This window comes from Saccopteryx bilineata, chromosome 1 (genome assembly GCF_036850765.1).
Source record: "Saccopteryx bilineata isolate mSacBil1 chromosome 1, mSacBil1_pri_phased_curated, whole genome shotgun sequence".
In the NCBI taxonomy this organism is placed as follows: domain Eukaryota; kingdom Metazoa; phylum Chordata; class Mammalia; order Chiroptera; family Emballonuridae; genus Saccopteryx; species Saccopteryx bilineata.
The window spans coordinates 279,285,805-279,311,501 of NC_089490.1; the positions used below are offsets into that span (position 1 = coordinate 279,285,805).

Genomic DNA, 25,697 nt, shown 5'->3' on the forward strand with positions numbered 1-25,697 from the left:
TATCAATTAGATTTATATCTCTGGAAGCATTTGCCTCACCACAGGCTATTCTCACTTCTAAGTGTTTGACAAAGTCTCCTGCCAAGACTTGCACACAGCTGAAAAGTGGAAGATAAGTTCACCAGAGCATTTGTACGAATAGTGTCAAGGGGAGGTAGCTACTCGTACTGTGTTTATAAATGTACTAGCAAAGAAACGTTTCCATTCATTTTTATTATAATATATTCCATGTATAAATAACCTGGAACTTCATGCACAGACCCCTAAAACAATTTCTACCATATGGAACACTGAACAAGACAGAATGGCTAGGCATACTGTCCTATTCACAGGGATTCACCTAGCCCCAGAAGCACTATAAGAAGAGATGACCACACATACACACAAATTACTCGACAGATAAAAATTTCAGTAGTAAAACGTAACAAATAAAGAGACTTAGAAAATAAAAATAAAACAAATACTCTTCAACAAGAGTATAGACCAGCAGGTGGAAATCCAGACAGCTCATTGGTCTCAACTGACTGCCCTCTCTCCGCCTGCACCCCGTATTTTTTTCCTGGGGTGAATCAACAGGCATGTTATCTCAACTGTAGTGTACGTGTAAGTTGCTGTTTACTGTACTAAACAAGTAAAACTCAAAAGTGCTTCATAAGATGACCTACTGATGATTCTAAAATTATTTCAACGTACCATCTTCTATTTTCCAGGAGCACTCACACAAAGAATCAACACTGTCTCTTGACTGCTTTATTCAAAGGAAAAAAACAATAAAGAAAAAATTATGTAAGAAACCTCTTTTGTTTAATGAGCCAAGAAATGCTGTCTACCTCTGGCTAGGTATTTTATTTAAAGATTAGGCTTTCTGTAGCTGTTTCCATATTTAAAGAATTAAAAATGATATGACAATTAATATATCAGTTCTGAGATTCAAACCAATATTCCCAACTTTCTACTGGGCATCTCCCCTTTCATGTCTAACGGTCATTTCAAATTTTTGGAGGAAAACAAAACTCCTGATCCTACCGGCCCATCTCCTCTGTCAGTTTCCTATTCACAGCATTTTTTTACTCCATCCATCAGCAAGCCCTGCTTCAAAATATATACTTTCCCCACTTTCTGCAACAGCTCTGGTCCAGCACAGCATGCTCTCCTTTCCAGACTTCTGAAATCAAGCCCTCACTGGCCTTCCTGCTTCCCTACAATCTAGTCTCCAGCCAGCAGCTGGAGAGGACTTTAAGTAACAAATCCTATCATGATCTCTCTAGTCAAATCCTATCATGCTCTCCCTAACCAAATCCTCCAGATCTCCGTCACGATCTCCAACCTTTCCCGTCTCCTGCACTCACTGCAGCACTGACTTTATCACTGTTTCCGCCAATGCTAAGCTCCCCCCTGCACTGGGGTTTTTGCTCTTGCTGCTCCATGTGCCCAGAAAGCTCTCTCTTCAGATAGCTTAATGTCGCTCTCTTGTCCATCACTCAGGACTTGCTCGATGTCACCTCCTCAGAGAGGACTTTCCTGACCACCACATTCCACATTCTCCTCCCCCTGTTATTTTCTAATCCTTTCAGCTGTTTTATTCATATCCAAAGCAGAAAGTAAATATAGTTTGCTTCTGTTTGAAACTTCCCTTTACCAGGCCATTACTTCCAGGAAGTAGAAAATTTGAGGCTCTCTTGAGATTGGTACATAGTAGGCACTCAATAAATATTGGTCAATACAGTGAATGAGTGAATGTCACAACTTGGGATGTGATAGACAAGAAGAGAATTATGCTAAACCCTTAAAATATCTAGTTATTTTTTATTTTATTACAATATCTGGGCAACTGTATTAAATAGTCACATTAGATTTTTATGGTACGAGGACTGAACTGTGGAGCTTCCAGTCAGAAAGCCGGACTTCTTTATATTTAATTAGCCCCCGGGAAGTTTTAAATACTCTACTCATTGTCCCAATAATGACACTTGATGTGTAGATAAGAAATTATGATCTAGCATAAAAATTGTACTGTTGTCTTAATGAGATTCAAATGTAATCCTTAAATCTTGCCTGATGTTTCTCACCACACAGTTGGTTGCTTTTCTCTCTGTGGAAAGCTCCCTCTGGGGAACTGCAGCTCAAACATGGTACAGGGGAAAAGGCTGATGAAGACGGCGAATCCTTCAGAGAAGCACATTCTCCTAACATCAGTCCTTGGCATACAGACACAACGTAAAGATTCCTTCATGGTCAGGCTGCCCCAATCAGTGCCCCACACACTGGGTCCTGTGTGCTCTGGAGCCACATGAAGACTTGCAAAGGCAACATCGGTGGTTAGAGTTTTAAGGAAATCCATTTTTAGATTTGCAATTGTCCCATGCAGTCTGAAAACAAAACTGATCTGCTTGCAAGCACGCCTGTGTACACTTCCATGGCCTCCCTTCTCTGACAGTAGAAAACAATTTCTTGACCTGAAATTGTCCTCTGAGTCCAACTCAAGGGCTCTGCAACTCTAGTGATGGGCACTTTAACCCCCCACCCCCTTAAGATGGTTTCCAATTCTTTACTTTCTCCAACTATGAAGGAGAACCTAATCAAAGTATCATTTGGTAGATCAGGAGTCGGGAATGTTTTTGGCTGAGAGAGCTATGAATGTCACATATTTTAAAATGTAATTCTGTGAGAGCCATATAATGTTTAACACTAAATACAAGCAAATGTGTGCATTTTATGTAAGACCAACACTTTTAAAATAAAATAAGTCTCTGAATTCTTTTTAATAATGTTGTCAAGCTGTTGCTAACCAATGATGAATAAAGTACTTCTTACCATTAATGCGACTTCTGGTGCTGCATGGTTTTGCTGATGGTTTTGTAGTCTGGTTGATATGTGACGAGGGTAAGCTTCATGCAGGCATTGAGACTTCTATCCATTAAACGTGATCGTAGGTTGGTCTTAACATTCTTTAGATGTGAGAAAGACTGCTCACATGGATACATAGAACCAAACATTGTCAGTACAGCAATACTCACACACTGCAGTGTGTGGTATGTGATGGGAAGCGTGTTCCAAGTTTTGACAATCAGCTGGTCCGCGGGTTGAAGATTTTTCATTTCTCCCCAATTATGTTTGCTTGCCAACTCTGCTTGCTGTCATGCAAGTCTTTCCAAATCTCCATTCAGTGACTTGAACTTATTCACCCACATGTCTGAGGCTTTCAGGTCAGCAGCTTGTAGCTCAAAATCTCTGACAGAGACACTGGGGATGTAACTCAGGTCAGTGCTGTCCACTGCACACTCATGTGGATGGGTGATGAACTTAAAAAGACGAGTGCGCTCACGAAATTCTCCAAAGTGCACTTTGAATGACTGCAGGAGATTAGATGTGAAGCCCGCTAGCTGCTGGAGATCAAGAGGTTGAGCAGGGTCACATAATAATTCTTTGAACTCTCCCAGTTTTTCAAAGTGTAGTAAACGACCTGTTTCAATGTCGATGATAAAGAGTTACAGCTTGTTTTCAAATGCAAACACTGCTTATTGAAGGGATAAGACTATATTTCCAATGCCTTGCATTTTCACATTGAGCTGATTCAGATGTTCAGTCATGTCCATGAGATAGTAGAACTTCAGGAGCCACTTAGTGTTAGCTAACTCAGGATGCTTGACGTTTTTCATTTCAAGGAAAGTCCAGATTTTGCTCAGACAAGCCGTAAAACAGCTGAGTATCTTCCCTCTTGACAACCAACACACATTGCTGTGCAGAAGCAGACCAAGATAATTATTCCCAACTTCATCCAGCAGTGTTTTAAACTGGTGGTCATTTAAAGCTCGGGCAACAATCAAGTTGACCACCCAAATGACCAGTGACTTCACCTCACCAAGCTGTTTGCCACAGATCTGAGCACAAAGCGCCTCCTGATGTAGGATGCAGTGAAAACTTAGATGAGTCTCTTTTCACGTTCATGAAGAAGCGCTAAGAATCCTGTTTTTCCCCACCATGCACAGAGCACCATCAGTACACACCGAAATAAGTTTACCCATCAGTAGATTTTTTTCTTGAGCGAACTCAGTGAAAGACTTAAATAAATCCTCTCCTCTTGTCTCTTTCATAGGCAAAACAGCAAGACTTTCCTCACTAAGTGTGTCACCAACAGCATACCTTGTAATCATGCTGAACTGGGATAAATGGCTTACATCTGTTGACTCATCCAAAGCAAGAGAAAAGAATGGTGCTGCATTTATGTCCTTCACTTGTGTTGCCTCAATTTGATTTGCCATCATGATAGTACGATTGTTAACAGTTCTCACCAACAGAAGCATGTTTTTTATTCTTTTGATTATCTTGTCTTTATCCGAAAAGTCGTCAAAAAGTTCATTGGCAACATCAAGCATGAATGTTTTGGCATACTCCCCATCTGTGAATGGCTTTCCGTTTCTCACAATTGCTAAAGCACCAGCAAATCTAGCTGAGTTCCAGTCACCTTGTTGGGTCCAAACATGGAGTTGCTGCTGACTAGCTTGCACTCTGCACAGTAGCTCTTGACATGCTTTCTTCCTGCTGTCCTCCTCTGGATATTTCGATGCAAATGTAGTACGGCGTGTGTCAAAATGTTGCTTTATATTTGACCGTTTCATCAATGCAATTTTATCATTGCCTATTAGACACACTGCAGAACCTGCTCTCTCCACAAAGGTGAATTCCTCTGTCCATTTCTGCTGAAAAGTACGATACTCGTCATCTTTTTTTCTTTTAGCCATCTTCTTTGTCAAAAGGGTTTCTGCAATTAGCTAGCTGACTACTTGATTAAAAGGAGGGAAGGTTACTTCCTGACCTCACAACGACCTGTGTACATTACTCATTATCCAATAAAAATTTGGTGTTGTCCCGGAGGACAGCTGTGATTGGCTCCAGCCACCCGCAACCATGAACATGAGTGGTAGGAAATGAATGGATTGTAATATATGAGAATATTTTATATTTTTAACGTTATTATTTTTTTATTAAAGATTTTTCTGCGAGCCAGATGCAACCATCAAAAGCGCCACATCTGGCTCGCGAGCCATAGGTTCCCAACCCCTATGGTAGATAATCAAAAATAGCTTCTGATAATGTATCCCAAAGAGATTTGAAAGTAAAATGCACACATTCAAAGAATCAAGTGTTATTGCTATAATAAAAATTTTTCTATTCTCTTCACCTTATGTATGTGAGTGATGTTTCTCAGTATTTAAATCTATAGAACCCACAAATTGAGAAATGAATGATACAGAATCATGTTCATTCAAGCACTAAGTAATATTCACTTTTGACTACATAAATTGATTGGGATTAAAGGACTCATCCATCTAAGGAATGCATTTCCAATATAATAATAACTTTTATATTTAAATTTTTAATCAAGATGTATAATACATGTTATTTTGATCAATTATATCCTACTAATAACAACAGTAATAACTTAATCCATAAGATAATTTTAATTTAATGCCTAATACCATAAAAACATTTCAAAAATGAGTTTTTATTTGTATTTATCTTGTTTGCAGAAAGGATGATCAATAAGAGATGCTTAAGCATAAAATACATCAATCAGAGTAAAATTCTTGAGGAATGTGAAATGGTCATATGTTCAAGAAGTAAAGAAATGGTATACAATTTTTAACATTAATGAAAAATCTCCTCATATATTATTTAAAAAGAATGACAGAAGATGGATCAAACCACTAGGGCCGTGATGGCAAACCTTTTTATAAAATGTGCCCACTTTTGCAGTGCTGGTCAACCTGGTCCCTCCTGTCCACTAGTGGGCGTTCCAGCTTTCATGGTGGGCCAATCATGACGCCATTTGGTTGCTCCGCTACTGCCCACCATGAAAGTTGGAACACCCACTAGTGGGCGGGAGGGACCAGGTTGACCAGCACTGCAAAAGTGGGCAGTTTTTAGAAAAAGGTTTGCCATCATGGCACTAGGTTATTCATAATTCTTATATTTAAAAGAGAAATGTGTCACTTTTATTTTTAAATTATCATTCTGGAAACTACATCCTTTGCAACTATTTAAAGTTTAAACAGTGTGAGAGGATGGTAAATAGTTGTCCAAAAATTTTCAGATAGTTCCCCAGCTCAATAATTCTGATTCTAGGCCCTGTGTGGTCAATCCTTCTTTCAGAGGATGACCAGACAGGGCTGAAGACCTATGCAGGAAATGGCCAGTGGCAGTAGAAAACAGAATAAAATGACTTCAGACCTTCATAGACCTTCAGGGAAAAGAGACTTGGGGGCGTTCTCAGGCTCTCACAGGGAGGCCTAGTGGAGCAAGATGGGTTCAGGCTTAGTCCCTCTCTTCCTTTTTGCCAAGACATCGGCTTGTTCTTCAGCACATATCTGAGCCCTCTCTTTCCTTGTTTAAAATAAGGAATCACATATGTCTGCAAAAGAAAACTGAGCAGCAACTAGCATCTAATCACTAGTTAACTGAGTCAAGACTACATATTAAATGTAGTCTGTGAAGGCCCTGAACCTGGAAACTTCCAAACAAAACAGAGGCTGGCTCCCATTGTCCATGGGTGGGAAGTGAGATCATAAGAAGAGTAGAAAGACGAGAAGGGTCAGGTTGACAGAAGATGTGTCCCCATGACAGAAAAGTCCATTCCACACAGCCCCCCCCTCCCACCCCACCCCACAGCCTTCCACCCCCTCCATTCAGTAGGGGATTCCTGGAATTGTTCACTGCTCTCCCTGAGGATGAGGTGACAGCTAGCCAGTGGCTGACTGGCACCCCCATACCATCTCTGGGTCTACCTGTCTCTGTCCAGTCCATGAATTAAAATCATCCCTGTATCTCTTACCAAACCAGACCACAAATAGGGTATTTGTTCCTGTAAATTCAGCAGAATATTTACAGAAAAGTAACACATGAATCACTTTTGGGTAAAGGCTAGATACATTTCAATCCCACGGTTCCTTGTTAGACTGAGTCGTTAGCCCAGTTAAAGGAACTGGGACTCTAGGCAGGTGCTGTTGGTTTATTCTGCAGTCAGTTTCAGCCCAGCCCTCTGTTTGCTTCCAGCACCCCCGAGAGCAGGCGCTTTACAGAGTAACCAGGGGACAGTGGTTACTCGTTACTGTCACTGATACCGTCCTCCTGTCTGCAGTCTTCCTCCACTTCCCCAGCCCCATGTGAACTCCCCACATCCTTCACTCCATCACTGCCTAGAGCCACCAGGTGCAGGCCGGGGGTGGCCTTAGGGCCTGCTGGGAAACTGGAAAGCACGGATTCTGGATTTGTTCTTTTAGGCAAAGTGAGAAGATAAAGCATGACTCAGTCACTCTTCCTATTTGTGCCTAATTAACCCCAATGCAATCATGTTTACACACATGAGGTTACTCATCCATTTAAATGGGCTTTGTTGTAAATTGTACTTAATTAGTGACTGCTCTCTACTCATTGTTTGCTGCTTAAAGATTGTTACTATCCAATCAAGTAGCATAGTCACATGCTTACCACTTAAAATATTGATCCTCCAATTCAAATGTTTTTAGCTAATTTGAGCCCTTCGCCTAATGGAAAGTAGGTAACAGAATAATTCTTCTATTTTCCCATATGAAGATGCTTTAGGAACAACACTCCTGTTTCTTCATTTGACAAATTTCCTTGTCAATACAGATCATGTCCTTGCCAATACCCTTTCTCATTTTATCCAGTACTTCTTCCCAGCCTGGACCAATAGTGAGAATGTATGAGAATAAAATACTATTCCAATACTGCTCTTTTGGGTGAGTGAGGTGTCAAGGAATAAGATGCCACACTAGGATCTACAACGGATCTGATAGAATGCTAAACCAGTAGCTGTCAACCATGGATGTACATTACAATCAGCCAGGGAGCCACAAAATAAAGGCTAATAGTTGAACATCTCTAGGGATGGGCTCAGGTGATTCTAATGTACAACCAATAACAGGAATCATGTTGTAAAAAAAGTGCTTCCTATTTGCTTTGGATTGCACAATAAAAACAAGGCAGGTAGTTCTGGTTTCAGGGGTGAAGGGTGGTGCTGTATTCCAGGTGAGGAAGGAGGGTGTGGGTACATCAAACTGTCAGTGATGCTGTGGTACAGGTTATGTCCAATGTTGAATAATTTGGAAAATCTATGTGTGAAACCAAATTTGGTTTAGACTCCAACCTATTATGCATTCAAACAAAACTCAGACGTGTCTACTGGATGTCCAAACAGCTTTGTTATGGGGGTTCCTGCAGCAAACAAGAAAGATCCTTTCCTGTTCCCATGGAGCTCACAGTCTAGCAGAACATTAACAATGCAACACCTACCGCAGCTGTCATCACATTCACACGATGTGAGGCATTGTCAGGGCTTTCAAAAGAAACATAAAAAGAGGGGAAGATGTTCTTGTTACTAAAGAGCTATCAGCTTGGCCGAAAAGAAGACACTAGTCAACTAGTCATAGAGACTAATACGGTCTTGTACACAGCCTTCCTTACATGTCAACTTGGGGGTACAGAGATAAGGAAGATGGGTCATGGGTAGATAGGAAAGGAAGTGAAAGAATAATTGGGGGGTCAGAGTAGTTGAAGTGACAACATTGAAAAGTGAGTGGTAAGAGGAAGGACAGTAGGGAGAATGCCCAATTCTAAGTACCGAGGATGGACAGAGAAAGTTAAGAGTAAAATGATCTGGATGATGTGGGTCATGCAGTGATCCAAACAGCTGGCAGCTGAGCTTCCTAGTAGAGGAAGGGGAGGGAGGGAGAGAGGGTGAACTCCTACAATTCAGAAACTGATGGCAGGGCTATAACGCAGAGGAATCTCCGGTATCTGTAGGCGCTCGGCTTCCAAGCCCAGCCATTGGTGAATACTGATCATGTTCTTTAAGCATCCCAATTTAACTAAAGCTGCAACTAAACTGAGTTTAAGGCTCAGATATAGCTCAAACCTTTGTCAAATGACTCAACTCTCCATCTAAGCAATCTAATAGAAGACATGGGGTGCTCTTGTTTTTTGGAGACATCTGTTACCTACTTCAGTCAATTCCCATATTTTAATACACAATGTCTGGCACAAATAGCAAATCACAAGGTGTGCAAAGAAGCAGGAAAATGGACCAAAAATTAAGAGAAAAGATAGTCACTGTACTCAAATCCTCAAATAAACCAGATGTTAGAATGAGCAGACAGGGATTCGTCTGTGACATATGTGTTAAACTATTGAGTGGATTACTGAACAACACATGTGAAAAAATGGACAAAGTCAGCAGAGAAATAAAAACTAGAAGGAAGAAACAAGTGGGAATTCCATAGCTGGAAAACACAACATCAGAACTAATGACTTCATATGATGGGCTTGCAGAAGATTGACCCAGCATAGGGCTTAGAGGCAGACTGGAGGGGGGAAGAGCCAAAGGCACAGAAGGAGAAGAAAATTAAGAAAGTTTTATCTTAGAAACAAGGTATATGAAAATGTCAAATGCTGCTGGAAGGTTTGAGCAAGATTAAGAGAGAGAGGTGCCCATTCTGGGAAGTATGGAGACTTTTGGGGCCTTAATACAACCATTTTATTGAAAGCAAACCAGGTAGCAGAGTCCATTTTATGTCTTCACATCATAGAAATTCTGCATATTCCTTAACTGGAGTCCCACACAAAGGTCAGGGTGGCAGTAGTGAAGGGCGGTGGCCCAGGAAGGGAGAGAGAGGCAAAGGGAGCCAGGCAGGAAGCTCATGTGCCCTGCTCCAGCCACGTGGCAGGCGAGCGAAAGCTCAAGTGCACATGAAGAGTAAAGAGAGTTGAAGAACTTCCCTCACGAAGTACCAACAAGACATCACAATGGATTTCCTATATAAGGATGAAGGAAAGGAAGAACCGCCCCCCCCATTTCTATCCATTTCTATTACTTGAAAAATAAGAGCATATAAAAACCTATTTTTTAAATATGTAAGGAGTAAAGGAGACCATTGAAAGTCCATCCACCTTTTGAGTTCCAGATAGAGGGACAGCGTGAAGGTGTCTTGTATCGGAACTTGTAGGTACGAGGCTTGTCTAGGGCAGAACTTCCAAATCATGTCTTCAGCATGGCACAGATGGAAAAAATGGTAACAGCAGTGACGTGTCCGGGAGTAAGGGCTGTGCCCTGTTGAAGGAACAGGGCTTAGGAACACTCAGATGCTCTCCGGACCCTCCTAAAGGCTGAAGGTATTGAGATTTCAGCACACTTGACCCATTCAAAGAGTACCACATGGGGAATTCTGGTAAAAAGAAGTGAGTTGAGGTTTGTCCACTATGGTATCCCCAGGGGTCCCGGCACACACTGGCCCTCCGTAACTGAGAAAGCCTGTGGGTCATCCCTCACACACACCTCTATTCCGACATTTTAAGAGTAACAAGGTCACTGTTTTAACAGACCTGTCACAGACACTAAGCGGTATCAGTCTGCAGAGTTAATCTTCAATTAAAAAGTTTAACACCACCATTTTCCATTTCATGGCTCTAACTTTCCTTTCTGATGAGTTAATTAGATCGCTGACGTCTCAAGGTGAGGACAACAGGCATATTTTATCTTCTGATCTTTCATATTGAATACCCTCTAATGTTGGTGTTGGACTATTAGCGACTCCAATTTAAAAGTAAACACATTGCACATCACTATATGTCCGCACCAGCCTGGCTTATATTGTCATAAGGACAATAACACTTGGGATCCAAAGGATATTATGTGCTTTAGGAAATAAGCCACTTGTCTTTTATCATTTTATTCCTAAGGCATTTATTTCATCGGACATTATTCAAAGACATTACACAGAATTGAATAGAGAAATTTTACTTTGAATTTGAAAAACAGGCTTTCCTGATGGTAAATTTTCATGAACCATCTAGGTTATAAGAGAAGTAATCCTTGAGTTTCAACTAAGTTTCTTGAAAGAACTGTTAGGACATTTTGATGAGGAGCTGTCAAAAACTGCCTGATTCTGTGCCTCTCTCTCCTCCGACCCAGTACCTCTGACTCTGGTCTGGCCAGATTACAGACAGGCTTCTCCTTCAGGAGCAAACTCCGCTCTTGCTGCTCATGTCCCTGCAGCCCTGGGTCCTGGCCTCGGGCTCCTCGGGTGCCAGCGGGCTGTACCTCCAGGCTGGCACCCACCCCTGGGTCCCTGACCTCTTGCCTGGGGTTTGCCGTGTCCTTCCTGGGAGAAGAGGCTGTTCTCTTCTCCTTGATCGCCTCAGGTGTCCTCCAGGGCAGAAACACCTGCCCACACAATATACAGCGTCAGCCTATACCACTTTTTTCCCCAGCAGAACCCCCAATTAAGGTCATCCTTGCCGACTCTGCAATTCCTCAAGGGCCAGCAGAGTGAATACAACCAAATGGAAGCCCAAGCAGCTGAAAAGAGTGCTCACCTGTAAGCTCTTCGATTATTTTCTAATCTATTATTTTTAGTGTTAGAGAGTAAAAAGAACAATTTCTTTCCACACGATTAAGACATTTTGTTTGTTTGGCAAGGGAATATGGCAGTCAACATGTAGAAGAAATATAATTTTAAAACATCATCCTGTGAAAAGCCTCTTTTCCATCTTTGGGTTCTCAAGATTTGGGGTATTTGAGAACAGTCGTTTTATTTCTCATGCATTCTCCTCTTTTCTTCTAAAACTGTTTGGCCAGGCATAAAATGAATACCTAACGAGTCAAATTAAAGTAAGTGGGGAATCTCTTTCTCACTTATTCCTTTATTTTGAGGTCTGGAAGCAGAGATCCTGAATCGGAATCAACTGGAAACTCCTCAGTTTTGCATTTTCCTCATCGGAGGATTCCCAAGGGGCGAACCATTGTCTCATTTAATAAAATAATTATTGGCTGTTCAGTTTATTTACAAGTTCCCTTTCCAAGGAATTTATATCTGCCAGACCCAGCTGCCAAAATTCCCCAACAGGTGTGTGAAGTTAATTAATAAAGAACCCATGGCTCCATGGGAAAGGGAGGCAGCATTCATGAGATTAGGTTCCTGGGTTTGGGAGATAAGACCTCAAACATAGGCACCGAATCTAAAGTTACCGAGTTGTAGCCAAAGCACACAGCTTTGCCATTGCCCAGGGTTTGGCTAGTGAAGTCTGGTTATTAAAGTGAGCTGGCAAAGAATGATCTGATACATCACCTTGTCTGGGAAACCAGGCTTCTTTTTAAAATACTAATTGAAATTGCATGTGTTTTAATTAAAACAACATCTGCTAGGGTCTGAAGAAACATGTCTTGAAAAGCAGAGAAGGCATGTCACGAAAATGTCCTCAAACTGAATTAATAAAGTAAAGCTTTCAAATTCCCAGGCAGAAAAAAATAACATATAGCCTCCCCAGGTTGCACTGAAAAGGGTTGTAGACCTCAGTCTGTCGCTGGGCACAGAGGGGACAGCTTCCCCAGGGCCCAAACAAAACAGGTAGAGAAGGTGCCCTCGGTGCTGTGTGATGAGAGGTCTGGGAGAGATCTTCCCTCCAGAACAGCGTGCCCACATGCCAAGGGGTTCTGCCACATGCAAGTCATTGGCATGAGATGAGACAATAACAAAATACACACCATATTCTATTTTAACTGATGGGTGTGCCATGCGTTTTTAGACCCTCTTTGTCCTGGTTTTGCTAGGAGACACTGTGGGTGCAAAGCAGTATTCTGAGTGCCCAGAGAATGATGACCGGGTTGCACTTCAATCCAGGCTGAAGAATTTAGACAGACTTTGAGAGATGATTTCCTGAGTAGCATCTGGAATGCTGCTTCATGGAGATGAAGACCCAGCTTTAGTATCTGCTTATTCCCCAGAGACCATGCTCTTATTTCTAGAGAATTGGGTAAAATGTATCCCAAAGTTTACATGAAGATCAGTATTTATAAGTCTAGAATCCTATCGATACACGTCTCAAAAATTCAGCTGTGAGATCACTGAATGAAAGAATGCTTGGTGCATCTATATGTGAAATACGGTTCAGCCATAAAAAGAATAAAATCTTACCATCTGCAAGAACACGGATGAACCTAGATGGTACTGTGCTACGTAAAATAGGTGAGACTGAGAAGGACAAAGGCCCCATGATTTCACTCAGATGTGGACTCTAAAAAACAAAATAAATGAACAAGCAAAACGGAAACAGACTAATAGATACAAAGTAAATTCTGATGATTGCCAGATAGGAGGGAGTTGGGGGACAGGTGAAAAACCTGAAGGGATTAAGAAGTACAAATTGATAGTTACAGAACAGTCACAGGGATGTGAAGTACACCATAGGAAATATAGTCAATAATATTGTCATAACTATGTATGCTGCCAGGTGGGTACTAGATTTATCAGGGTAATCATTCTATAAGTTACATAAAAGTCTAGTCACTGGGTTGCACACTTGAAACTAATATAATATTGTATATCAACTGTAATTGAAAAATTAAAAAATGCTTTTTTTAAAAAGAGAGAGAATGTTTACAAAGTAATGTAACATTTCAGGACAATTCGGATATATGGCTTTTCCCCTCCTGTTCTCCAAAGGAAAAATACACTTTTAAGTAGAGGTCTGGCCTGGAGCGTGGGGGCATAGGAAGAGGGGTGACTGCCATTCTAATTCAGTCTTTATTTTCACTTAAAGACTAATAATTTATATTTATTTATAAATGTTTTATTTATTAAAAAATGTTGCCCTTTAAATATAATCAGCAACCATTGTCTATAGATCCATTCTTCAGAATAAATAACCCATTATTCATCCACCAGTAAATTATTATAGTACATATGTACTGAGTGCCTGTTACAGGTATAGCAAAGTGTTAGGCATTGTAGGAAATACAAGTAGTATTTTACTTTTATATGCATGCATCACAACTTCTCCCAATGACATAATAAGCAGGGATTTGGCGCCCTCTTAATGTTACCATGTTAAATTTAATTTTCTAAATAAAAAAAGAAGTAAGAGATAGTACAAGAATAAAACTCCATAATGAAAATCTAGGATGAATAAAAAGATTTCTTATCAAATAGGTGTGACCCACCTCCACTCTGAGTTCAGCAGGAAGGCCACTCTGAGCTGGGCATCGAGTGATGGGCGGGGCTCAGTGAGGAGCGAGCTACGAAAGAGTGTGTTGGGGAGGAACCAGCTGGGGTAACGGTGTGTAAGTGGGAATGAGGGCACAGACATGGATGTGGCTGAAGAATTCATGGAAAGGACAGTCAGAGGTAAGAGGCAGTTTAGGGTGAGCCTGGACAGTGCCCCCAATGTGACACCGAGACAGTCACAGGAAAGGCCACCTTATGTATTGGAAAACTCAAGTGTGGGGCCCATGCTCTACTTTGTAACTATTTTGACACAGCCTTTTGATTATCTATGCTGTCTGCAAATGCAGCAAAACCAAGCAGCACACAGGGTGCCATTACTCTCTTTAGGATTATCTTCCATTGGGTGGATAGCATGGGTGAATGACCAATGTTTGGCCAGGGCTAGATAGCTCCCTGCCAAGTGCTTATATGTGCTTTATATTTTGTTTTTTAATCTTATTGGAGTTTTGTTTGTTTTGTTTTGTTGGCAGAGAGAGAGTGGGAATTTGGCTAAATTAAGTAGTTGCCATCTTCATCAGGAAGTGTCAACCTGCTGAAATGGATGGCATTTTGCTAAGCTGGTTAAAGTGATAAAACATTGTATGCTCTTTTCACTGAAGCTAATTATTACCATTAATTTAAAAAGAAAAAACAAAGAAAGTTTTCTGAATGATGAGATGACACTTAGAAGGATAATTACCATTTTCAGAAGGTCACACAGAAAATGTGTGGATGTGCACTAAACTGGATGACTTCACTGAGTCTCAGTCTCTCAGTAGAACACAAAGATCTATTTGTAGCATACTTACCACCTGACCGATGGCAGGGACACACACAGAATCATGGGCACACACAGGAGAGACAGAGAAGCTGACATTCCTTTTAGTGCTACTCTATGATGCTCATTAGAGCTGACGGTGTAGAGTGATTGCTGTTCAACGGCTTATCTAGAGTTTTCCTGATAATGGGGTCCAAGGAAGATAAACCATTCCCTAACCTGAGTGTGGAAGCCGCTCCTCCCCCCACCTCAAACTGAAAGAATGACCTAAGATGAGAAGGAATTTAAAGTGAAAACGCAAAACCAATGATGGGAAGAATAGGAATCCCTCTGAAATCACGACTGCCTGCACACATCTGGTAAACTTGAGTAACAAAATGAACTGGCTTTTTGATGACTTTTTTTTAATAATTTTATTTTTAATGGGGCGAAATCAATATATCAGGATACATATATTCAAAGATAACAACTCCAGGTTATCTTGTCGTTCACTTATGTTGCATACCCATCACCCAAAGTCAGATTGTCCTCTGTCACCTTCTATCTAGTTTTCTTTGTGCCCCTCCCCATCCTCCTTTCCCTTTCCCCCCTCCCCCCGTAACCACCACACTCTTATCAATGTCTCTTAGTTTCACTTTTATGTCCCATCTACGTATGGAATAATGCAGTTCCTGGTTTTTTCTGATTTACTTATTTCACTTCGTATAATGTTTTGATAACTTTTTTTATTAGTACAATATCCCTTTCTTTAGCTGATGTTTTATTTAATTTGCTTACTTAATATGTTGCTGACTTGGAATTCATTTCAAAGTGATGGTCAGACAGGAAAAAAATTTGTTCAGTCATTTGGCGAATACTTAGGATGGTCCTACTACTGTGGATTAAGTGGTGCTCCAGGTACATAGGCTACATCAGTGAACAAGTGAGACAGAATTTCCTGCCCTTAATGGGCTTACGTTTCAATGTGGGGAGATGGAGAAGTAACAAGATAAATAACTAATAAGTTGTATATTAGAAGGTGGTCAGTGTTGTGGAGAAAAATAAGGCAGGGAAAGTTGCTGGGGGTAGAATTTCAAAAATGGAGGCCATAAAAGGTTCTGTTGGGAAACTGGCACTTGAATAAAGACCTGAGTGGGGTGAGAACTGAGATGCATAGACGCCTGAAGAAAGAGGATTCTAGACAGAGGAAAGAGCAAGTTCAAAGGCCCTGAGGCAGGACTGTGCTTATATGATAAGGGAAGCATAGTGGCTCAGTGGCCTTAGCAAAGTTGGTGAGAGTGAGAGGCGAATGAGTGAGGTTAGAGAAGGAACAGAGTACCACATCACTCAGAGTTGTGTCTAAAAAAGCTTTTATTCTACACTGAGAGAGATGAGGAGTTACTGGGGGTTTGAGTGGAGAAATGACATGCTCTAAGGTTTTAACAGGACCACACTGGTTTCTACTTTAAGAATAGACAGTAGGGGGCGAGCACAGGAGCAGAAAGATCAGGTAGATGATCATGAAAACAACCCAGATGAGAGATGATGGCAGGTTGGGGAAAAAGCAATGAAGGTGAGAAGTGTCAGATTCTGAGAAAATACAGAAGGAAAACGAGACTTGTTGATGGGTTGGATATGAAGGGTGAGTAGTCAAATGGACTGCAGGTGCCTGGCCTAGACCCCTACAAGGACAAATTACTATTTGCTGTTGTGGGGAAGACTGTGGAAGAATAGGGTTTGGGGAGAGGATAAGGGAGCCAGGTCTGGAGTTGGTTCACTTCAGATGCCTGTTAGATATCCAGTGGAGATATTGGGCAGACAGCTCAGCACAGAGATGTGGGATTCATGCCAGAGATAGCTATTTGTGAGTTGTCAGAATATAGATGATTTTTAACACCGCGAAGTTATATGAGGTCACAGAAGCTTTGAGTGAGGGCTGGTAGGAAAGAGAAAATGTAGAAGTTTATTGTTTTTGTTCTTGGTTCAAAGTCATTGCAACTTACTTTTCAATATATAAAGTCCTAGGTAGCATTTTTCTATAAAAATCACTACTTTGATAAAATTATTTATTATTATAATTTTTTATTGATTTGAGAGAGAGAAAAACATCAATTTGTTGTACCACTTATTTATGCAGCCATTGGTTGATTATTCTATGTGCACTGCCTGGGGATTGAACCTGCAACCTTGTCATCTGGGGACAATGCTCAAACCAGCCGAACTACCCGGGGCTAGGGCAGATACAATATTTAAAGTCAAAGAATTACCAAAGGTTGCATTTTCTTTCTCCTAGATAGACTATAATGGTGCGTTTTTTTTAGCTTTTTGGGGTTGTTGTTAAATTCTTCTTTTTTCATTCAAGAAAAAAGTTATTGATTCTATAAAGCCTGTGACTTAGATATTTTCACTTCTCTTCTTAAGTGATTGGCTCCCTTTCCTGTCTGGTGACATTTGATAGTAAAGGCTTAATTTAACAGGGGCAATATGGAGCTCCGAATGTGCCTGCCTCAGAAAGCGCGCTAGATAACTGGCCTCCGAGAAAGAAGGGATGCCCGGCAGCTAAAGGACCGATCAATAGTTCCTTATTTTGTTATATTTTAATCCACCAAAAGAAATAAAACACGTAAACTCACAATACCGTGTAGTGAGTATCCAGGCAGTAGACTGATTAGCTATTGATTTTTCCTCCATTTTCTAGAAGAGCAACAGGATTTTATCGGAAGGCCCTCCCTGTCCTGTCTGAAATAGCAACATAAGGGAAGGGAGAGCAGAGAGGGAGACAGACAGGATCCTGGCCTTTGAGCTACTGGCCTACTTTCAATAATCAACAAAACCCACAAACAATATTTAAGTTAAATTCAAACTAAATTTAAATATAAAATTCTGTTTATTTCATGCCTTATAATGCATTTCAAGTATAACAAACAATTGCAGGTGTTATGTCTGTTAGGTAGAACAAAACGTAGCTCCATTTTGCCTCTCCTAACTCCCGTTTTCACTGGGACTTTGCAGAACACAGTGACCACAATCTAACCCAAGAGGAATGGACATGGTTGAGAAACTCAACAGCTGTCAACTCTTCTTGGTGTTCCTGGAACTGACTGACCCACCCAGATCCCTTCCAAGAGCAGGCGGAATTCTACCAGCTCCCTAGCAACGTGCCTGTCAGCAGGAACTTTCAAAGCCTATAAATCCCCCTGAGTCCTTTTTCTCGGGGCTGATGTTTTTTTGGCCTCAGCCCACCTGCATGCAGATACACTAATAAAGTCCATTGTTTTATCTCCCTTGGTTTCATGTGATTCCTCTCAGGGAACCTAACAATACCAAGATTTGAAGTCTGGTTTCCTTGGGAATAAATATATGGCTGGAGGCCTGTGGAAACTCTGGTTTTTATTGGAAGGTGTGATGGGTACGATGAAGTGGGAAGAGGAAAATGGCTAGCTCCCAGGTCACAAAGGGCTTAGTATATCACACCCAGGAATCTGAATAGCAAAAAACAAACCCATGTATCTACGTAAAGTTTATATATGACATTTGGATCCACACCTGGTATTCCAATTGCCCCAGGAATGAAATCTGGCTCCTTCGCCCACTTACTCGCTTTCTCCCAGATCCCCAGAGACTGTATACCCTGAACCTTTAGCATGGAGTGTGGTCCAGCTCCCTGCTGCTTGACCTCCATTGATACCTGTTACTTGCAGCCAGGTTTGCCAGCCTTCCTGCTGTACTGACTGAGCAATGACCCTTCTGGAATGATCTCTTTGATCCCAGAAGCTTACATCAGGACAATGGTCTGTGGGAGACTGTGGCTCTTCCCAGGTAGACCCCAGTGGCTCCTTAGTTCTCCAGGCATCAATCAGCCTTGGCCTATTCTTGCCTAAAGAGGGACGAACCAGGATGCCTCTCCAGCCTGGGCTCTTACTACTCACTCTGCCTCAAGCACACAGGGACACCTGAAGACCTTGAACCCACTGGCTTGCTCTCAGCTCCCCTTCGAGGGGGCCTTCGGCAGAGGCACCTCTTCAGCTCAGATGCTCTTCTCCCCAAATATCCACACAGTTCACTCTCACCTCCTTCAAGTCTTGGCTCAAATGTTACCTTCTTAACAACTCCTATCTTGACTTTAACCTCCCATTTAAAAGTACAACTCCTTATGCTAAGTGAAAGAAGCCAGACACAAAAGCTCACATATTATATGATTTCATTAACATGAAACTTCCTGAATAGAAAAACCCACAGAAACAGAACACACATTGGTGGGGGCCAGCAGCTGGGAGGAGGGGAAAACAGGGGTGACTATTCACTGGGTACAGGGTTTTCCTTAGGGCAATGAAAATGTGTTGGAATCTGAGATCAGTGGTCATTGTACAACATTATGAAAATAATGCCACCAAAATGGTAAAGTTTAAAATGGTTACTTTTATGTTATATGACTGTTTTCTCAGTTAAAAAATGGGCAACCTCACAAATTAATGTCTCCTTTACCAGGTCCATATCTCCCCATAGAACATTCCTAACTCACAATGGGACTTATGTTTGTGTTTTGTTCATTGTACACTGCCCCCCTCCCAAACGTAAACTTCACAAGGCAAGGCCTCCTGTCTGTTTCACTCATTGATCTAATAATCTCTGGGTCTAGAACAGGCTTGGAACAACATAGGTCATGAATACATATTTGTTGAATATCAAATTAAAAGAAGACAATTCTCTAAACAATGAGATTAAAGAGTCAGTCTGGTCTCATCCAAAATAAATTTAAAAATTGAGAGAAGAAGCGAAATGGTTTGGATCCTGTTACAATTCCTATTCACCATTTGGAAAGCAAACAGAAAGGTTGACAAGGATTTAAAGGATCAGAAAGATGATACCCAGTGCTGAGCATCATGGGCATTTTTAATTTGCAAGGATTAGAAATGTCAACAAACACCACATTTGCCTCTGGATTCTAAAAGATAAATCAGGTCCTTGGATTTAAACTAGGAGTAATGGGAAAAATCATAGCCCCTAATAAATGTACTATTTCTGCACGTACATATGTTCTGCATGTGACTTGCTTCAATCACGTGGACACCACCGGGAAATATTTCCACTTAAAAACGGAGACAGTGTGAATGGGAGAGAACATACCGATGAGCTCCTTATTTCGGACATCCAGGGCCATGTTCCGAAGCGCTGTGGCCACGGCGCACACCACACGGTCATTATCTATTCGCAGCAGCTCCACGAGGATGGGCAGGCCCTTCTCTTTTCGGACGGCAGCTCGGATGTACACTGACCACTGCGGAGAAGATGGAAGGCAACGATGTTAGAAGCGGAGGAGGAAAACCCTATGAGCAAATAGCATGTACAGGTTTTCAAACTGCTGTTTGCAGGAGCCAAAAAGGTAGAAGGATTATCAAGACCTACTTGCAAAATAAGTTGAATAGGTTAGACATGGATTTAAGCGTTTTAATTCAATTTTTTTTTTTTGCCCTCAACGTATGATAAAAGTTTCAGGGTGAGTCAGTTAACTGCACTTTGCTTCTCTAGTGCCAGCGTTTTCTTTAAGTTGGAAAGCCATTTGTAGCCATTTGAGTAATGAGAGTGTGTGTGTGTGTGTACTTGATGCTTTAAGATGTGAAGGTTTGGGACAGAAAAGGCTGGCTACTGACATTAAGAGGAATAAAAAAAACCCTGGAGAAATTAGAAGATGATAAAAAAATCAGGTGTGGTTGTTTTGTTTGTTTGTTTTAAAGAGATTTAATTTGGAGGTGGGACATAGAGGTGAGTTGCCAAATATACCATCAGTAAGCTGTTTGCTTAATAATTGAGAATAAATAAGTCAGGAAAAGGTAAGGGCAAGGAGAGGTAAATAGGACATTGAAAATCGAGAGTAAAAATTATAAACTTAAAAAGAAAACATGTAGATGAAAATATATTGTGTCTATGGCCATAACTCCATGTCTAATTTATAAAATATACAAATTGTCCTGGGTGAGCGGCTGTCGACCTGAACAGAACACACTTACTGTTGAAATATACGTGCAGTATCAGAATGATAAAACATTGTAATTCATTCACAGAATGCAGGTAGGCCCAGGTTCTTCAGAGATTTGCAAATACACTTTATACTCTTGCACAGTGTTACAAAGAAGCCCATGCATTTTAAAAATCAACCCATAGAAGGGATTAATCTGTTGCAATTTCATTTTCACCTAAGAAAATGACATTTATGACGTGAAGTTTTGGATTCTGTGGTTGAGTCCTCCTGGGGACCACCAAAGGTGAAGCAAAGTCCCCATCCCTCCCCCGCCGGGCCCCCTCCACCCCCATTCCCCATTGGGGCAGACACCCCAGAGCTGGCTCTCACCTGTGGCAGGCAGGGAGCCCCCTCTGGCAGTGAACGTAGGGCATACGCCATGCCTGCCACATCCTCAGCCCAGCCCTGCATGAAATATGAGATCAAGAAAACACACAACTTCATCCCATCCTACGTTAGCAGTCACATTCACATAGCTACTTATCACCATGAACTTATACCATACACTTTTCTCTTGCCCCCGCTGCAGGAAGCCAGAGAGGTTGGGAAGTAGATAGAATTGCTAAAGCATCTTTTGATTGCAATCAACTATTTCACAGCCCTACTCTCAGGTAGCAAAGAATTGCATGGTCAGGGAGTCTTGGACATGGAAAAACATGCAGGTTTGGAAGTTGTTTCTTGGAATTTGGAGGGAGGTGCTCTGTGAACACTGTACAAAACCTCTATTGGAAATTTCACCTGCAATTTGATATGCTAAGACACAATTTTTGTCTACCTCCTCCACTACTTAGACACAATTTTTGTCTACCTCCTCCACTACTTGTAAACCTCTGGTCTCCAGGGTCCAGGAAAGACAGGAAATCTGAGCTTACGCAGCCCATGCATTGTTGGGTTAGTACTTAACACTAAGAAAGGAAGCTAGAGAAACAAAGAGAATGAAAATCAGAGTGTAGGATCAATGTTTACCAATTGTGAGATGAACATCAACAATTGATTTTATACTGGGGACATACTCTGGACCTTTTGAAAAATGGTAGGGAATGTTCTTGGGAGCTTTGGCAGGAGGATGCATGGGTCCTAAAGATGGCCTCTTTTCTGGTAACACCTCATTCCAGCCCAGGATGCCAGGTTTGTAAACTAATGACCTCTTCTAATTCCCCAATACTGCTGGGAGGCAGTATTAGTATTCTTATTTTATAGAGGAGAAAATCTAGACACAAAGTTGTTTAGTAACCTGCCCACCGGGGTCAAATGTTTCCCTGACTCCCCATCCTGTTATTGCAAATCTGCTCCTCTTTATGATACTGACAGTCTCCCCTCCTCTGCCAGCATCTCATTCTCTCCTGTGATCCTCTGTGCTCAGCCCCCCAGACACTGCCTTGCTCTCCCCTCCATTCTCCCAAACAGTGACAGAGGAGAACTCCACCATATCTGAAATAAGCCAAGAAGGGAAGGCTATGACTTTATTTTCTCAGAAATCCAACTATTCTATCCCTCCCATGTTGGGTGGAAAGATGATTTGGCGTTTGGAGAATAATGAGAGTCCTTCAGCTTTGTTGAGAACTGATTTGAGGGTTAAAAAAAATGGCTACATATGGTAAAAAATGTGGATGAGTTACAGATACACCTTCTTGGTATGAGAAAATGGTCAACAGTCATATGTTCTTCCTCAGTGAAAAGGGATAACCTATGGCCAAGGTTTAAGTCTGAGGGAACGGGAAATGGCTGAATTTGGTTGAGTTTACCTAGAGATGTTTACATTAAACTTTTTTTTTTTGCATTAGTTAAAATGAGGGCTCAGAGTTGAAGCTATGTTAACTTACAAAAAACAAAGAATGTTACTTGCACACGAGATAGTGTCCAATAATGTTTCTTATCCGTATTGATGGTTTGGTAATAAAGTGAAGTCATTGATTTTTGAATCCTTTGAACCTGGGCTACCTCACTCCAACATGGAATCCCGAGGGCTTGACCCTTAAAAATCCCAGCCCAGCTATAAACAAAATTAATAGCTATAATTTTTTAAGAAAATTTCTTCCCTTCTTAAAATAAGGTGATTCCATAAAGCTGATTTATGTTCCTAAAAGGAGATTAACACTGTAACTTAATTAGCTTTTTCCTCTTGAAATCCTAATAATTTGCTAAACAACTAGAGATAGTATTTTCTTTTAAATACTAAACATTCTACTAGGAGGCCAAACCCATTATAGTGCTCACATTTTAAATTTGTTGATAAATATCTCTCCACTTTACAAGTTCTCTTGCTTTTAAAAGTTCAGTCTGCCATTAAATGGTTTGTTATGTGCTTGCTTTCCTGTTGACTTCCTTTATCAAATTAGCTATTTCCCCTCTTTTTCTATTGATATGGTAAACACTTTTCAAGCCAAATCCTTCCAAAACATAATTTCATCCTTCAGAAGGATTTTAACATCTTGTAGTGTCACAGGGCCACCATCTGCTAAGGTTCCACAGCTGTAAAATGAGTAATACATTGCAATAAATTCAGTCCAGGTTGAGGAAGATCCTGAAATCTGTTTTGGAATTCATTTACAATGCCATGTTATTTACAATGGTATCTCATTCTCATGATAAGAGAGCGGAAGATACAAAAATACAAACAAACAAAAGAGCCTACTTATTTAGTCTTATTTCAACTGAAGGTTTACTATAAAATGTTAAAAATATTCAGTAACTGTCTGGCTTTTGCTGCGTGCCTCACATTATTCTCTCCAGTGTGGATCGTTATCTGAATTACCCAGTTCATCCCATTGTAGAACAGCTGTGGTTGGTGGCTGCAGGAGGATTTATGAAACAACCAGGCGGTGTTAGCACAAGGCCATTGTGGTGGTAGGGTTACTTGGCAATGGACATAAAATTCAGGTGCTGGGTCTTCAAATTCAGAGCTGTATTACAGGATTATAGATTTTTGTTTTTAAAATCTAATTTGAAAAGTAGTTATCTCTAATCAAGAGGACCAGTGAAGACTTCCCTTATGCTTATTAGTAAAGCAAAAAGTCAATTTAATAAAATTTTTGATTAAGGTCATGGCAGCTATTGCATATTGAAAATGTTCTGTTTGTATTTTTGGAATGTAAGGTTAATGCAAAGACTAAATTTTACTGCATCTCTTCATGTGATGCTGAAAATATTAATGTCCAAGCAAGAGATTTTCCTGAGGGAAAAAGCATTTAGAGAGTCTTTTGTGGTAAGAACCAATAAAGAGGGTCAAGTTCAAGTAAAAGAGACATAGAGGACGCAGTCACTAAACCAACAGTAATAAATACACCTGTCCTCCAACTCTCAGGCTATCTCAGGGATCAGTACTTTTTGATGAAAAATCATGCTTTTAAAATTAAACCTTTCTGAACATAGAAAGATTTTTTTTTTAATTTTTATTGTGAATGTTATAATGCAGGCACAGCTCTTGCTATCAGTATGACTTACTGGGATCTCATGGACAAGAAATCACTAAGTCATGTGAAATTAGGGCCAATGACTTGGTTATGACCACGGTCCTCTCCACCACCTTCTCCCTGGGTTGGATCCATCCTTGTCCTGTGTCAGGCTGGTCATTATGTCCAACTGAGTGTGCTGTCTCCAGGAGCTGGCTGGTTGGGCAGAGTCCTCAGATCACCATTTTCTTTATTCTGGCCCAATTTCTAACCTAGTAAGCATTATATTTCATATCCCATTTTCAATATAATTTTTCGAAATTTTGTTTTTGTAAATTTAAATTTTATGCTTTATACCATACCATTAACTAGGACACAGACAATTATCTTTCTCTTAATTGGCAAGCCATGATATTGCACCCATTAATCTGTCCTGGCTCATTTGCACATGCGCCACTAACTGCTGAGCTATGTTGAATTGAATTCAGGGTCTTTCTCTAGGCTGTTGACTCTGTCTCTAGGGACAAGTCTCAAGTTTCTGAGTTCTCTTATTTTTTATTCATTTGGGCCACGTGGCAGGAGGTTGTGGTTCCTTGTTCACTAGATCTATGTTCCTATCAGGTTAGCTCATTAAATATTAACAGATTAATATCCAAGTATCTATTTAGTCTATCTTATTTAAAAAGTAAATGAGAAAATAATAGTCTTGAGAACAATCACATTTTAGGGAGAAAGCTGACTAAACAAAGATATCTAAAATGTTTGGCTTAAAAGCAAGTACTGATACATTTTTTAGAGTTCAAACCCTGGGTTTTCACAAAGTTCAATTACAATAGAAATAACCCATAGATGGGAGTTCAAAAAATATTTGCTCACATTTTTGGAAATCTGTAACCTACTATAGCCAATTGTTTTAATATTCTGCAACAAAAACATCATAGTTTTGTAAATAAGAAAAAGGTAACAAATTCCATGTTGGCTATAAAAGACATTTTGCTTCTGCCATAATGCTATTATGTTTTTCTGATGCTCATAAACCATGTAATGAGGGTTTTAAAGTTTAAAAAGTATTTAGGACCATTATGAAGATCTAGTTTGCTAGTCAATTTGTCACATAAAAAGAATGTGCACAATATCCCCATAAAGAGTAATTATTGTTTCAAATGATGAGGTCTAATAAAAGTTGTCTTTATGAAAAATTCTAATACTTTACCTTTACATTTCTGCTTTTGTCTGGGTCATAAAAAGTTAAAGACACTAAAAAAAGTCACTAAATTTTAACAGTTGCTATAAAATCTCGTTATTGGAACTCCTGATTTCAGATGGTAAGTAACATGGTCTATATGAAACTTGATGCTGTTGTGTATCTTAAATTAATCTTTTACTTAATCTAGATTTTTTTTCTTAAAGTCTTTTCTTAAAAGATTTATTTACTTTTTGTACAAGTCGTCCTTAATATTTTTAAATTGTAA

General features: G+C 40.4%; 1 protein-coding gene across 7 annotated transcripts in view; it reads right to left on the bottom strand.

Moving 5' to 3' along the window:
* The window catches only part of CTNND2 (catenin delta 2), a 985,037-nt gene that overhangs the window by 86,669 nt on the left and 872,671 nt on the right, over positions 1-25,697 (bottom strand). For 4 of the 7 annotated variants that reach the window (XM_066243701.1, XM_066243686.1, XM_066243666.1 and 1 more), the window contains 2 exons: positions 21,164-21,238; positions 19,942-20,092 (listed from right to left, as the gene is read on the bottom strand). In XM_066243701.1, coding sequence (XP_066099798.1) covers positions 19,942-20,092; positions 21,164-21,238 — 226 coding nt within the window. The remainder of the gene's footprint in view (positions 1-19,941; positions 20,093-21,163; positions 21,239-25,697) is intronic. The other 3 variants (XM_066243718.1, XM_066243694.1, XM_066243709.1) reach the window with 1 other exon arrangement.